At 47.5% G+C, this 16,869-nt stretch overlaps 1 protein-coding gene across 3 annotated transcripts in view; it reads left to right on the forward strand.

The window, feature by feature from the left end:
• The window catches only part of LOC121599879 (paired box protein Pax-7-like), a 49,943-nt gene that overhangs the window by 22,781 nt on the left and 10,293 nt on the right, over window positions 1-16,869 (forward strand). For all 3 annotated transcript variants that reach the window (XM_041927992.1, XM_041927991.1, XM_041927993.1), the window contains exons 3-4: window positions 748-978; window positions 10,853-10,993. In XM_041927992.1, coding sequence (XP_041783926.1) covers window positions 748-978; window positions 10,853-10,993 — 372 coding nt within the window. The remainder of the gene's footprint in view (window positions 1-747; window positions 979-10,852; window positions 10,994-16,869) is intronic.

The following is a 16,869-nucleotide window of genomic DNA, read 5'->3' on the forward strand; positions in this document are numbered from 1 at the left end:
TACAGAGAAAAAAAAAAACATACAAATGGGAACTTTATTCGATTCGCGTGTGTTTCTAGCCCTTTGCACGCGGAGACGTTGATTGATCGCGCTCATCAAATTCGACTTCATCACAGTGGACAACAGGATGTATTGATCTGTTTTGTAGAACAAATGGCATCGGGTTGACTTAAATTAAGGAAAAATTATCATTTTATTTGTATACAAAAACGAGATTCACAAGGCCGATTTATGTATTATTCAACGGCAGAACAATAAACGTCATAAATATCACAAGGCAATGTGTAACTACTTGATGGCTGTTTTGTCATAATGAGAATTTTACAATTTTTGTTTTGCTTTCCAGCTTTAAATTGAATATGTTTGCTGTATTTAGTACTAGAGTAGTGTAAAAATATAATGTTTGCACATCAAATGATAAGCAAATTAAGTCTCCAATTGATAAACATGAGTGTTAATAAACCTAAGCTAATTTTAAGAATTGTGTCAGTCCTAAGTAGTTTCAATGTAATTTCGAATTTCGATCTTTCTATGAAAGATTCTGCTTTCAAATGATCGAATGATGTTCCATGGAGAATGATGAGCTATAGCTTCAGTTATACGATTATCATCTGAAGAGCATCATGGAAATTGTAAATCGCAACATAAACCCCCGAAATCACAACCGCCCTAAAATACCCTGGAACGCACATTTTGATTTATTACTGTTTTCACTAATAGTTTTCTCCCACACTCGTATATTTACAGTCGGCCTCTCACCTAACCTGCCCTCGCCCGGCTCGGTACAGCCGACGACGAATCTGTTCGGTGCCGCGGCGGCTGCTGCCGCTGCCGGCGCGGCCGGTACCGCCAACGCACACGCCCTGGCCGGGCTGGTGTCGCAACACCGGCTGCTCGAGCTGTCCCGCTTCGGTCTGCGCGGCTATGATCTGGCGCAGCATATGCTCACCCAGCAGGGGGCCGTCTCGAAGCTGTTGGGTAAGTAGTAGTAGCAGTAGTGTCTTCATTCAAATCGCTCGCCCTACCCACGATCGAGCACGATTCTGGTCCGGACAGCCGCGGACAAAATGGAAACGAAAGGAAAGCGAGAGAGATAAAAGCAAAAAAAAAAAAACAGAAATCCCCCAAGATAAAGCCACACAATTGACACATTCAAGCCGACCGCCAGCATCTGGCCGGGGCGGTTACCGGGCTGTGAATGTCACGGAGCATCGTGTTTGTATGGGTTCAAAGAGAAGGGTCCGCCGGCTGCCACTTTTACAGGCAGTGCCGATAATAACACTTCATTATCGTCATATCGACTCCAATTTACTCGGAGGAAGGCCTCCCCCCCCCCCCAAAACGGAGGTCAGGGAAACGGAGGATGCAGTGGATAGCAATGCAGCAAACACCGAAATTATAATGTTTAAACTGAACGCTCCATTTCAAATGATGCCCTCCTCCAGTTTTTCCTACTTTTATTTTGTATTGCTCCCGAGCTTTCTTCGCATTGCTGCCGTGTGCCGAAAACAACATCAAACGGCGCATTATTTTTTTTTTTCCTAGAGCTTTTTTTTCTCGATACACTCGAAACCAAATAATAAACATTATCCTATTGCCGTAGAGACACCCCCAAACCACCGAAACCAGCGCGACCAAACAGCCAAACCCCTCATTACACTCGCTGGCAATGGTGCGGAGCGAGAGCACACGATTGTATCCTGGTCACGGCACCACACAAGCTACAGCGAAAGCACCCCTCGGAACGGAAACGAAACCGAATAGGTTGGAATATTCGGGAGCGCTCGGTAGCCTTTATGTCTCTGGTCTGGTTTTTTTCTCTCTATCTTTGAATGATGTTTTTTTATTGAGTTCACTATTTTGAAACTGTTGTATGAATGGGTTGCTCCCTTTTTTTACCAAGCTCAATCCAGCGCACTGTTGATGGCGGCATGCAATGGTTATTAATTTATGACTGTAACAATGCAATTTGCCAGACAGCTTGGGTCCACCGATTGGTTCTTAATATTTCGTTCACTTCAAGCGGGAAATTTTGGAAATGCTCGCTGAAAGTTATTGCATCCCAGAAGCTACCTTCTACCCGGTTAGTTTCCGGCGAGAATACAATAAAACAGAAACTTTCCCCTTTCTCAATTTACATATTTTCGGCAATTTGGGAAGGTTTTTGAGCTCCTTCCGGAAGCTCACTGAGGGTTTCCTTCGAGCTTCGAGGGTTCACTAATTTTATTAGGTGCTTGAATTTATTGCTATACCCGAATTTCCTCGTGGTGAGTGCCGTATTTGAATAACAAATTTCAAACCCCAAGAAGTAACTTTCGTGTAAACACTCATAAATTATGCCAACCCAATGTTTATGCTAATGCAGCGTGTGTGTGCGGTGTGAGTTTAATCCATGATGTTTGTAATTAAAACAGTTAATTATCTGTTATTAGAAGCGCTCAGCTGGAGCGCTTCAGACATCAATCAGGAAAACACATTTCAATTTCTTTGTTCTACAATAGCTTCCGAGGTTCATCCCAAGAGCAGAAAAGGTAAAATGTGCTACAAAAGTTATTATTTTTTGATAGAATGATCCCATCATTCGCTGGATGCATTTCCGTCCTTCAAACGCCACCATTAATTATCCGAAACTCACACCTTTTTTTCGTACCGGAGGTGCATCCCCGAATACTTGGCGCTTTACACCGATACACCGGGCCGCTATCGGAACGGATCTTATCTACCTTTACACGATCTTCAACGTGCGCCACGTTTGTTACAGAACTTGCTTGCTTCGATCGGAATATAAGAGGGGAGTGGTGTTACCATCATACTACTTTTCACCACAATTAACCACCCTTTGGCGTGAGTGTGTGTGTCTGCCCCGCGTGTTTGCTTTACCTTTCCTTCCCATCGGTGCGGGGTTGAATTTATGCAAAGGTAAATATTTACGTACAACATTAATTTTTCTAAATTAACACACCACAGCGCAGGCGGCAAACATACGACTCCTGCCACGAGACTCGTACGATCGAAGGCCCCCTGCTCGGGGCAAACGAACGACTGCAACGGGCGGAGAAGCAACGAACCATTCGCCATTCTTCTTTCCCGTATGCTGCACCGTTGTTTGCCACTTCCGCTGTCAGAATCATTCCCAGACAAACAGTTCTGCTTCTGTCGATTTGTAGACAACCGGTAAACATGCACTTCTTCATACTGCTTCCTGTGCTGGCCTTCTCTCACTGAGCATAAAGGTGTAGATGGCCAGAAGCACCAGGGCAGGGCTGGTCCGATGAATGGGAAAAATGTTTGCTGCACACTGTCTGCAATTGAACCACTACGTGCAATGGTGGTGTTTGCGCTCGTGTGTGTTGGTGACTTCGATTTTCACCTTCATGCCGTGCGGAATGGGCTGTAATGTTTTATGCATGAACGCAACAAGGGGAAATTATTCCACTTTGCACAACCGTTTTGTTACGGTTACACTCGTGCGACCTTTTGCTGCGTGTTGGCCCGCGTGTGCAAGCGGCACTAAATCACTGACCCAATCGCCACGGCTAATAGAAGGAGTAACAGGAAAGGACACTTCCCATTTGCGCGGTGCTAATGGGTGTCTCTGAAACGGCGAGTGCGGTGTAATAATTTTTATTACAAAATTTAGCCTAATTTGTCCTCAAAGTTCCCCGCTGCACTGTTGCTTCCAGCTTACAACGTTTTGCGGAGGCTTCAAGTGCACTCAAGCCGAGGCTAATAGCATCGCTGGAAAGGTGTGTATGTTTTGCATATAAAATGTTTAAAACCCCTAGCGCCCAGGGTCACGTGGTGTTTGTCATTACAGCGCCGACTGGTAAGGTCGAGCTGGATGCAGCAGTCAGTCAGTCGTTCGCCCAGAGCGCCCAGATTATCGTTGCAAAATGTATGCACAAACACCAGCCCCAATGCTAACCCACCGCGATGCAAATCCAATTTCCTCCGGCATACGTCCGCCGAAACCGTCACCGCGGCGTTTTGTGTAATTGTTTTCCCGCCTGCATTAATCGTCACCTCGCCCTGGTGCCCGTGCTGATCGTAATCGATTTTTAAAGTACGTCAATTGTTGTAGTCGCAGCTTGCAACTTTTGTTGTGGCGGACCGATCGCACCACCGCGATACCGTGACAGCATTTATGGGTCTGGGACATGAGAAAACCTTTTATTTGTGCATCGAAATGTGCGCTACCTTTTATCTGATTATGAAAAACACATGTAGGAATGGTTGTTTTTATTGTCCGGCCGACCGACAACCTGTTTCTTCGCTTTATTACACTTTAAAGCATTTTTAGCGTCGCTTTTTTAGCGGCACAAACGCAGCGATACTTGATGGCTGCACGTATGATTTATCATTCCAATGTTGTTGGTATGTTTATTTTTCCTTAACGCCGTCCTTAACAACCGTAGAAACGCTCTGTAAAGTTGCTTGTTTTTGAGCCCGCTTCGCTCTATCATTAACAACGGCCACGCTGTGCAGCTAGCTTAATAGCACCCTTGCTAAACAGTTCGCAACCAGTCGAGAGCAGCCTCCTCTTTTCCTAGAAGGAAAAACCCTCCGTAAAAGCAGGGCCTCGTTTGACCTCGTGCCCAATTTGTGTGCCGAAAAAGAGTGCAACTTTTTTTGTCTTTCCTTTTCATATCACCTAGGTGGCTGAATGAAAACCAGTGAAGAAAAAAAACATAACTATGTTTGCGGCTCATTTCTTGGATTCGGCTCCTCCCCCTGAGGCGGCTGCTGTAAGCCTAATTTGCATCTCGCGCGATCGCGCCCCGATTGGCAATCGATACTCGTGCCACCTCCTAAATGGTGAATTTATTTTGCCGTCGCTTTTGTTTTACCCCTCGGGACCCCGGGACCATTTGCTGCTGCGGTAGATAATTAAAGTGTCTGCGCCCGCGAAAGGGAGCGATAAAAACTGGCGAAAGATTTCATCGGCTGGCATCGGTGTTTGGCTTTGTTTGCTTTTGGGACCCTGACCGTTCGGCTGGCGCAGCTCGCCGAAATGTGGGTTTGGTTAAACTAATTTCCTCTCGTCGTTTCAGTGTCTGCTGCTGCGGCTGGGGCGAGGCAACGGTGCGAAAGGTGTTGTTTGTTTTTGTCCACCACCACAATCGGCGGATAATCGCTATCTACGTGTGGCAATGATCTGCAACACAGATCGCAACGTTGATACACACGTGCAGCCGGAGCGAACACCCAGAAAACAAAAAAAAACGAAAGCAGCGGAAAATTGGGAAGCTAATTAGCATATTGGTTTGCAAGCAAAGTTGAAAAGCCAGAAAACAAACTGAAAGGGCTACGGTCTATCATTTAAGACCAAACTAGCCACTGAGCTGCACATTTCGCGGGCACATGTTTTAAGCCAGCTGCTTTCCTACAACAAGCACACAAACTTTTCATCATAATTTACTTCCATTTCGCTCCATCAATCGGCGAACTTTGGGTCTGTTTTGGGGACCCTTCCTTTCGCCAGATGGTCAGCCGAGCGATGCGGCACAATAAATAAACCTGTTTATGCTGTTGCGACTCTTGCGCGGGGCCGGAAAGTCCAAGCGAAGGAAGAAGCTGTCACTTTTACTTTACTCATTAGGAAATGGTTTGAAGTTGAATCTCTACCTTGAGTTAGGATGTCAGGAGCTTCTTCCAAATATTAAAAATAATCGTATATATTTTTTATCTTGAGATTCCCATGCTTATTCTCTTCCAACACATGGTTTTGAAGCATGAAAAATAATTTCAAAAAATTCCCCGTAAGGCAAATACCACCCTCGTGGAGGGAATCGAACATCTCAGTCGGTGGCGAATAATTGCACACTTCAATTGAAAAATTATAATACAATTAATTAGATAGCGAATCGATCGCCCCCTGTCTGCAGCATGCTTTCGGTGCAACAAAATGTTTCGTGTACGCCCATCCTAATATCTGATGTAAAAGAGAAATTCTTCAACAAAAAAATGTAAAAATACTGAAACCGAAAATATGCACCTGATGCAGAACGAGACGAGGCCACAGCGAGAACCAGTGCGTATATGTGTGAAAATAATGCCTTCACGTACCGATTGTTAATGGTAATTTATTCACACCTTACTTCTATCTGGCTTTCTGGGTTGGTTTTGTTTTATTATTATTTTCTCAACATGTTTCTTTTGTACGATGCGGTTTGTGGTTTGGTTTTGGTGTTTTTTTTTATCTCCTTTCGCTTTGTTTCCTTGAGTATCAGCATGCTTTATCCGCTTTTTTCGGTCTCGTTTTCGATACTTGTGAACAACGAAATCGATACACAACGAGCAACGAGACAGTAATTTGTACAAACTGTAACGAGAATTTTAATTGAATTACGCATTATTGCGCTCATATCGCTCCAGTTGGATCTGCAGCGCATTCAATGGTACTGCTGCTGCTGGTCCACCCTGCTGGCTGGTACATTAACGAGGTTAAGTTATTGCGGGGTAATGATTTTGGGGTTGAGATGTCATGTCAGATGTCGATTTCACCTGCAGCGAGCGGGTTTCTACGACAGATGGCATTTTGTGTGTCACTTTTGTGTGTAATTTCCTACCAATGCCGGAACTTCTCCGTTTGCTGATCTGTCCACTTGACCAAAACGCTGACTAACTGATAACCTGACCAGTAGGAAATGCTTCACCAGATAAGGCCGAGCTCAAGCTTGTGATTATTATTCCCTTGCTAAAACGTTTCCAATCCCACCGGATCCAGCAATCCGTTAACATCTTCATTAGCGATCTCCTCGCTGAACGGTAGCGTTCGAATGTGTGTGTGTGTGTTCGTTCCCATGATGACAACCGCCACTTCCATCCGTCCGTCAGATTGCGGATAGACAAAGGTGCATGACAAAAAAACACACACACACAAATGCAAACATGCTAAACCGACCGTTTTCGGTTTCGGACTGTTGCACATTGTATGCAAATGGTATGCCGCGGCGCGGGAGCTGCCTGAGGCTACCGGCAACCTCATCAGCCTCACCGTTGCCAGTTGGCCACAGTGCAGTAGCAGCAAGCACCACAACAACGGTTTGATTGATTCGAAACCGTAAATCAAACCGATGGAACGACGGGTGACATCGAACCTGTGCAGCACCACCGGGAAAAGGCGATCGGCTCTAATAAATATTCATAGACCACTTGTACACCTACCTCGTTGTGTGATAACTGATATGCAATTCGGACAAGCGGCACGAGCGTGATGGAAACGACCACCCCCAACTCGGGGCGTGTAACTTAATTCATCATGTATTTACAACGTTCTCTTGAACCGAAACCGAAAATCGGTGCTGGAGAGATGCTAATGTGTGGTTACACAGTGCTGGACAAAAACCGCACACTGAGATCTGTAATGATACTCTCTCGAAACGTGTGGACGTTGCGGACAAAGAGTTTGACATTTGGGTGTATCCGTCATACAAACAACAACAACCATCCATCAGGGAAAAATTAAAACCGTTCGCCCCGAGGACAAGCACACATCCGGTTCGCAGTCTTGCGTGAAAGCATCTCCAAATTTAAAAAAAAACCATCACCAGCGAATTGATCGGAAGCGAGTCCACACAAAACCATCGAACGAAAAAAAATCTTCTATTAAAAAACCCAAAATAACTTCCCAACACCCGATGATTAAAGCGAGCCGCAGGTATGCGCGGACGATCGCTCTGTGAAATTAATGCCCACGGTTGACTACCGTTGCGATCCTCACGCGACACGCCATCGTTGCTCACAAACCCGTGCGCTCACAATTTGCGTGTCTGGATGTAGTTGTTGTTGTCGTTTTTGACGTTGATGACGAATACCTTTTCCCAAAAAAAAAAAAAAATGATTCTCAGCAAGAGGGTTGTGTGTGTATGTAATTAATAGAAATAGGGAAGGCTTTATTAACCGCTTCTGGGAGGGACAGTTAAACAGCCGAGCTTATAATTTGTTACAATCCAACGAGTTTATCCGTGGACCCCGGTCGAAGAATTTGGAGCTCCCAGAAATTGGAGCTCTGAGCTCTGCAACGGTTCGAGCATGCCCCCACAGGACGGCGGTAGCTTTAATCCCGATCCCAATCCGATCAAATTCTTCAAAAACGAATCAAACTAATTCTATCGTTCCATCGATTCCAAACCAAAATTAAAGTTATTTTCTTCCCAAACAAATTGTTTTGCTGAAGAATGATCCACGGGGAGGATCCATCAAAGAGCTTTCCGCCTTCAAACGGTCAGTTTCCGTACAGTGAAGCCGCCAGTCTTGCACGGCTGATTGAGCTCTTTCTTTTTTTTTTGCAATCACTCTTAGACTTCCGGTGATTGCTAGAATATGGCTCCGCTTGAAGCCACCCGGATGTGCTGGATCTAATGTCCCTCCCCCCATGTTGGCGGCATCTTTTGTCCAAACGGCTAAACCTAAGTTACGGTAGCGCACCTCCTGTTGAGTTAACAACGGCCGCGCGTGCTCACATCGGTTCATTGGCTAGGTCTGCACCTGGTCGGCCCCGATGGCAAAGTGCCGACTGGCCGGAACTTCCCGTGCACACACCCCGCTGGCTCTCTCTCTTTCTCTCTCGATTACTCGTGCTCGTTGATCTGTGATACCTCCCGGTGTGCGGGACGCAATTTGTCCGTTTCGTTTCGCGCCCGCAGGATGTCCGGAGCGCAATGCCGGTGGTCTGGTGAGCCTGATTCTTTAGCGCGAGCTTGTTCACCTTTCTCAACGACCTCGGGTGCCGAGGGGTGTCGGGCGGCCTGTTTGAGTGTAAATGATTTAAAAAGGAAACAACTAGCACCGTTTTGTGGTGCCGCCCACCTGCTGATGCCTAGTTTGCTGGCGACTTTTCAAAGGGTAACGATTTCGATTACCCAAGATGTCTAGGAGATTGTACAGAGTAAGCTTCTTCGTACCGGACTGCACTTACGCGACACCCCAAGAAACCCATTTCGCAGAATTACATCAGACGGGTGCAGGCGGAGTGCAAAAGACACAACCTCCCTGCAGGACATTAAAATGCTATAAATCATCATTTTATGCCACATTATGTGCAGGTCCGGCGCATGTCCTCGCTCCGTCCACTCCAGTGGCTTCAGCTGACGTAGACCCTCAAGCGAGAAGCAGCCACGCAGTCAATTAATTAGATTAAACATCACAGTTCCCGCCAGCTTGCAAAAACAAGAAACAAAATGCAGACACGACCTAACCGCGCACACCGGTAAGGGAAGCCGCCTGGGGAAGCAGGTCCGGAGCAGGAAATCGAAGTCACTGCAAACTCCGTTTCGCAAGGGCTTATAAATATGTAAGCAGAAAACATATGTGTGTGTGTGTGCTCGAGTTGAGCCGATGGGAAAAAATGGCCAACCGGGGCGACGCATTGCAGCTTGGCGAAAAAGGAAGAAACAACCCCAATGGGTGCGTTTGATGCGAGTCGTCGTCGTCGTCTTGGTCGTCATCGTCCATCCCTAGACCGGCGACGATCGATCGGCTTTGTGACGATCGCGATCTTGAAGCGATTGAGCGTGCGCGTAGTACAGTGTACACACAGGAACGCATGCGTTATCTAACGCTCAAGATCGGCCGCGTCTATCGGCGTCTTCGATTCGGGCTATTGGTCCTCTGACGATCTGCTGGGACAAACGATTAGGCATTGCAGCAACGTGATGCTCAGAATAAACACAGCAACGCCGGAAGGCATATATTTTAAACTACCCCCTTGGTTCGCAACCCCCTAGACGTCTCTTCAGCTGCAATCGAACGTTTCCTGCGCATTCAATAGTCCTCCTTCCTATCGGACGTAACTTCCCAGGCAGGTCCGTTTCGAGCTTCCCGACTCCTGCGCGTCGGATCGTTTCGATGAGCCCTTGGCGGCAAAAGCCGGCCCCTGCCACGATGATCGCATGGCGTTGATAACGCCGTCTGCTTACCGTGCTGCTGTTGACCACCCGCGTGCAGGAACACTCCGGTGGGCTGGCCCAACCGAAAAGTTGCGAGAGGGGGATCTATTTATGGCTCCACATCATCACATCTGGCCACCCGCGAGGCCTTGCGCAAGGGATCATCCCCAGTTACGGCTTTCGGTGGTGAAATTATATGTCATCGGAAGCGATCCGTAGCCGCCCTCTTTTTGGTTTATTTGCGCGTACGTCCTGCTGCTGCGTGCTGAAATATGGCGCAAATTACAATTCGCGAGGAAGTTCTGGAGAGATCGAAACCTAGCCCTGGGGGTGGTTAAGTTGCAGCAGTTACATCGTTGAACAGTTGAAAAATCGCCGATCATAATTAATTACGAACTTGCGAGTAGGGAGTAGTAGTGCAGGCTCGATCGTTCGGTGGCCGCCTCCTTCTTTAGCGTCAGCGGATAAGGGCAAAATTATGCACCCTGTGTCATATTTCATCGCCACAAATGGTGCTGATTTAGAGTCAATGCGTACCTCCCGAGGGTTTCCGGTGTGGATGTGGTGAAAACGATCGGGAATGTAAAACCCATGAGCTCCCTTGTTTCAAGGCGTACTTTGGTACGAAGAAAAGTGTCTCTAAAGCACAGGATTGGGGTTTTGGAAAACGATGCTTGAAAGAGCTCGTACCACGGCAAGCCACGGTTTGATTTAGATCACTTGACGTCTACTTCAAAAGTCGAGCATAGTTGACTTCTGAAGATTTGGTTCATCTCTGGAGGTTGAACCTATTCCCAACAAAAATCCGTTTCGAAGTAGCTCCTCTCTTCAGGGTCTCCTCTATTTCCTCCAACAGAAATGCTAATTATGTTTATTAAATAACCATGCAGCGTAATCCCTTCTGGCCAATCATAACAATGCTTCGATTGCGTGCTCTTATTCTGTTCTTCTTTCTTCACCAGGCACTCTAAGGCCACCGGGACTGATCGGCGGGTCCAAGCCGAAGGTGGCAACGCCGGCCGTCGTGTCCAAGATCGAGCAGTACAAGCGGGAGAATCCGACCATCTTCGCGTGGGAAATCCGGGAGCGCCTCATCTCGGAAGGTAAGTGTCGGGACGGTCACTGCGTGCGCGTGTGGGGGGTCCCGGGTCTCACCGCCTCAAAAAGGCAACGGCAATACATTGTACACTGTGGCCACTTCCGGATTCGGTCGCTATCTTTCTACCAACCGGCCCCCGGCCTAATCTGCCTCAATCAATCTCGTTCGCTCTGAAATGCGACAATAAATATTCAACCAGATATACTGCTGGCTAACTATGAAGACTGCCTGGGCAGGCAGGAGGTTTAATCATCCTTCAATCAATCGACAGCGCAAAACCGCCAGACGGAAAGCGCTCGGCGACAGGCGACTGCCGATTGTCTGGCCGGTGTCTAGCGGTAGCTGGGCTACGCAGGCATCTCTTTCTTTTGATTTGCAGGGAAGGACACAAACTCCTCCTTTTCGCAATGATATGCAAATTTCTTGCACGGGGCTCATCCTGGCTGCCGCCGACAGTGGAGCAAATCCGCACACCGACCGCGACCACAGTTGATGATGGTTAATGATGCACTGCGAGAGGGACTGCTTTTGGGCTGCTGCTGCAAACTGCAGCACTTCTCGCACTTTAGCTCATCTCACGCGGTGGAGGTTATGGGATGTGTGCCGCCCTCTTGTAAAGCCAAAAGGAAGCGAAACGATTACGATCAGCATCGTTTCGTCGGGACGCTAACCACACACGGTGCCTTGGAGCGTTTCCCTCCCAGCTGGTCGCCGCAGCCCCCACGATCGAGACGTAATGATAAACGATTGATTTATTGAATGAGTACGGGTTTGATTTAACACATTCTCCCTGCACCAGGTGCCGGTGTTTCTTCTCGCCGCCACTAGATGGCCGGCCTGATAAGCCGGCAACAGCAAGCGAAAGCGCTCTGGAGGTAATTATGACACCGAAGAAAAGCTCAGAAAGACCGGTACCTGGAGGGAGCAACGGGAAGAACGGAACACCTCGTACGAATTGTTGGCGGATCGTACCGGCGGGCGAGGCGCAAAGGTGATTGTAGCGAGCGCGATTTAGCAAACCGAGCGCGCAAGTAATTTGTCTTGCGCTTTTGAACGATTTTGAAAAGCGATCAATAGGTTGTTGCTCACAAAACAACCTGCCCGGCCGGCGCAGAAAAGTGGAGATGATGATGTGTCCGAATTGGATGATTTATTGCGTGCGCGAAGGAGCCGCAATGTTACGAGTATTGATAAAATCGGTCGAAAATAACAACATGCAGAACGCACATGTACGCCAAGGGGAATTAATCTTAGATATCAGTCTGCATACCTTTGTGCGATAAACAGTACCATCTACAGCTTCGTACTCACCTGTCGTGTAGCAGCGCTAATTAAAACACAATCGTTACCCCAAACGTCCCCCGCGCAGGGTGAATTATGTCCATGGGCGTGTGATGATTGCGATCGTGCCTGCCTCTTTCTGTAGATCCATAGTGCACTGGGTAGACACAACCTTCCATTTGCATGAAATACCGTGCGTTATCCGGCAAGATGACGATGATGATGATGCATGGATTATTGCGGTGGAGCTGATTACGGTGCCTGGAATCATAAATTTCTTTCCCGCCCGTTGTACGTTGTACGTGCCGCGAACGAGAGCACGAGCTCCAAAACGGGTTCACCGGTGGAAGGTGGATGGGTTGATTAGCACCATCGTACCCACTGGAGATGGGCAGGTTCCCATGCGCGCACACCCGAATGGATCGCACTGGACCACTGGAATGGTACGAAAAAGGGTAATCTTATCCAAACGAAACCATGTCCATGGGTTCAGTGCGCCCGGTAAGAGGAATGGCGCCGTTGTTGTTTGGACATTAATTTATTCGCTTCTCAGACTCCAACAAACACACACACACGCGCGTGTGTGCTTTGTGCAGGCAAATGTTGGACACCGTCACATACCCCCCTATTTTATTTTTGCTTGCTCGTGCACGATCCAAATGCCCAACTCACCTGAACACCGCAGTACGGCCAAGAGTGAATGATCTATTTTTAATCTTCAAGGAGCCAGTTTAGCTCGCCCCGGTTCAGCGGTAAAGGTAAACATTGCCCTGCTTAAGAGGTGCGCAATTGACCCGATACGCCACTCGACGAGCCTGGACCTACTCGAGCTTGAATCCGGTGCACACACACACACACGCACCCCGATAGCAAGATCTCGCCACCGAACGCACCGGGAGTAGCGGATTGGGGTACCCTCGTCCACGAGTGCTCGGTGAGCTCAGCGAAAAGCTGACTTCCTTTACGGCTTGTACAAACAGCCAACGAAAATATGGTTCCAAAATCCTCTCTCCCGTACGAACCAAGGTCCGATGATTGAGAGGCTATCTATCCCGCTCGCTGCGGTTCTGCTGACTTGTTCCAAGTGGCTCAATGCTGGGATTACAGCGTTATTACGCGATCGATATGTTACGATTGCTTTCGGGTAAGTGTTTACCGTTGGAAGTTCTGCTTCAAAAGCCTGATGGGTCTCAAAACAAACCCACACCTAGGGAAGGGAAGCTCTACAAAAAGCTGTTGAACGGAAGGGTGCAAAATAATTACGAATAGTTTCACTCAATCAATCGTGTAGATCGGAAAGGAGTTACCATTGGATTGGTCCATCAATCGACAGTCCTAAACTGGATCTCTGTTTGCTAGTGCTTTTGCTGATCGATTATTGTTTTGGAGATGATGAGAGGTTACTTGATCCGGCCGTTGTCAAGCAACGGTCGTGGCTACTCGATCAAACTCGCTATGTATTTTAGTACGTAGATAGTAGTCAAACGGTAGGAGTTTCTTCGATTGTAGCTAAAGGATTTTGAGTAATATGTCTACCCTTTTTGGAAACTCTTTAAATCACGATACACCTCAACTCAATACCCTCAAGCAATGTCACTAATGGTACATTAAGCTAGTAGTGTGTTATCTTCCATCACGCTGGAGTGTCGATTGCAAGCCACAGATAAACCTCAACATCCGCAAGAAGTATAGGTACAGTACGATGTAGTCTTGCTGCGTATCTGCTTTGCAGGCACACCAAACCGTGTCGTACTGCTTATCTTAGCTGCATTCGCGACTCGCAACATGCGACAAATCTGGTCCAAAGAAGGTTAACATTTCTTCTCTTTATTTCCTGCGCAAAGCAAGCCCATGATATCGTGACTAAACCCCAAGACGGTTCTCCGCAAGGGGACGACTTGATTCTCTTTTAATTAAAGCACACGTGAAGAAGTGTACACTGTGAAATGGCTACAATTGTCCATGAACTTCTACCCGCACAAAACTCGTTTGGTTGCCGACACCAACGACGCCCGTGCGAAGTAGTTCACGCCATCAATCTATGGTATGGCGAGATACTGAAGCGCACGCCATCCTTCCCAAGATTATCCTAAATCCCTTCGAGCGCCTCTTGATACACGGGCATCCATTAATCTGGGGCCGGAAATCTCCAACGACCCACCGTAGCTTGCCCACATGACACGTCACGTTTTGCCGTGTTGGAATAGAGACGACATACACGCTCACAATCACACACACACACACACACGAATGCACACCGTACATGCGATATCGGATATGGAAGTGCTCCTTTCAAATGCTACTGCTGCTGCTATCCCAACCTATCCATCTATGCATGCCCGTTTATTATAATGAACTTTAATTCTCACATTTGTCACAATTTTACATGCATTAGCGCAGTACAGATACACACGCACACACGCACACACCATGTATGGGACTCGGTGGTCGGTGTGGGAAAAATCTTCATCACTCTCCCACGGACTCAGTTCAGCGCTAATCTCGGCTCGCCATCGCCAAGTCGTCGGCACCGGAGGCGACACCGTGGACCGGGAGATAAAGCAACGCTCGCGTAACATTCCCAGGCGTGTGGCGGTGCGTGGCGGGAGGCTTGCTGGTTGGCAGGCCGATTTATGCGACTGGCAGGGGAGGAGGCACTTTATCGAACATCGATTACCGAGTTGGATCGAAGGGAACGTGCAATATTTCTTATCCGGTGGAAAATTGCTCCCCACATACGGTGTGCGAGGGATTTTTTTTTTCAAGTTTCCTTTTGTTTTCCCCCTGCAGAATCTCATCTTCTACCACGGTTGATGTGGTTTTGACAGATGTATGACGCAAAACGGATAAAAAAAACCCCGAGGAGATGCTCCATATTTCTGTACGTGGATCAATCGAGCGGTTTTGTCGGAGTTTTGGCTTTTGTTGATGCACAGGTAGCTGGGTCACGTGGTTTATCGCTGGCATCGCAAATCCGGGTGTGATTTATTGACGATGAGATGAACCACCGGTGGCAGATGGCAGACTTAATTTGTGCTTCCGCTGCACTGCAGCTACGGGCACGATTGGGGGAGACTCTTTGAGTGGAATTACATTGCGATAACTTACACCGTGACGGATGAGCTCATATTTTAATCCCGGAATCCATTTTTTACCAGTACGCCTCAGGGTATACATCAAAAGGTACAAAACGGAATCTTAAAATATTGATGTATTCTGCTTCAAACGATTTGTCGACCAAAGGAGCACCGATAGATGCAGTTTTGGTAGCAATTACTCAAACCCTTCCATTATACCGCCCCGTAAGCGTGAAGGTGTGTCGGGTAATGTGTTAAAAAATTGTTCGTTTTTATCCGATTGACCTAAACCGGCACCAGCAGAGTGGGGTAAAGGTTTACAATCTGTATCAATCAGTGTCATAATGATACTGACCACGACTGCCTCTGCAGTCGACTGCAAACCGTGCCACACGAAAGCAACAAAAAAAAAAAAAGCTCCACCTTAAAAGGGGTAGCTGTCCAAGCCTTCTGACTGATGTTTGACCGACTCGCCAGGATCATTACTCACTGCATGCGAGTTGCGTTCATTTCGTATCGATTTGGATCTCGTACGACCCCCCGCCCGGTGGGCATTGGCGGCGGTGGCGACTCCTAGCGAGCTTTTTGTGAGGTGTGGAAAATGTGGTAATTGAAATGCCTTGCCGTTCGAAAGTACCTTCCGCTGTATGACGCACAGAGACCGTCGCTGTTGTGTTTTGCCGAGTTCGCGCACAAGCCCCGCCGAAAAAGTCCAATGTAATTGAAATCCGAGCACACACAGACACACACTCGTAAGTGTGCCTTCCGACAAAAGGCACCCGCTGGTGGCCAGGCGTGACCTCGCTTCTCTTTGAGGGGTTTAATTTTATTAACCAAAATCTTCACCACTAAGTGCTCTGACCACCTCTGATCGTGGCACGAGATCTGGTACGATCTAGCGCAGCTACGACCGGTGCTGTCGCAGCAGGAGACATCTAGTGGGCACGTGAGGGTACCATCATTTGTGCTCTGGGTCCAATTATTACCACAGGCGCTCTTGAAAAAGGCACTGCTGGATGTGTGCGGTGAATTTACTTAAACTTTGATCGATTTTCCATCTCCCTCCGCTGGGCTGGAGAGATAATTTCCTGTTGTTTTGATACCAATCAAGATCCGTTTCAGCATTAACATCACGCAATCGGTTCCTACACGTAACTGGACAGACAACAGCAACAACGAAAAAAAAAAATAAGAACTAGTGACGTGGATGTCAATTATGGTTACCTTTAAATCTATCCTTTTTTTTTTGAAAATTGCTTCGAAATAAATTGTGTTACCCCTCTCGCTTGGACGTAATTGCACACGATTTAATCGATAGCTTGCTGTGACGGAATAGGTCCAAACAAATCCTAGTCTTCCGAATTGAACCTAACCCCGTGCTCCCCCGTAGATAACTTGCTTGCACTTGCTGTTCGCTCTGTGTCAAAGCAAACGGTTATGGCGAACCAGCATGTCGCTACCGAAACCGGTGCACTCTGTTAAAGTGGTTCCATCAAGCTCCTTCTCACTTCACTCACATATA

Source organism: Anopheles merus, chromosome 3L (assembly GCF_017562075.2).
Source record: "Anopheles merus strain MAF chromosome 3L, AmerM5.1, whole genome shotgun sequence".
NCBI classification, from domain to species: Eukaryota; Metazoa; Arthropoda; class Insecta; order Diptera; family Culicidae; genus Anopheles; species Anopheles merus.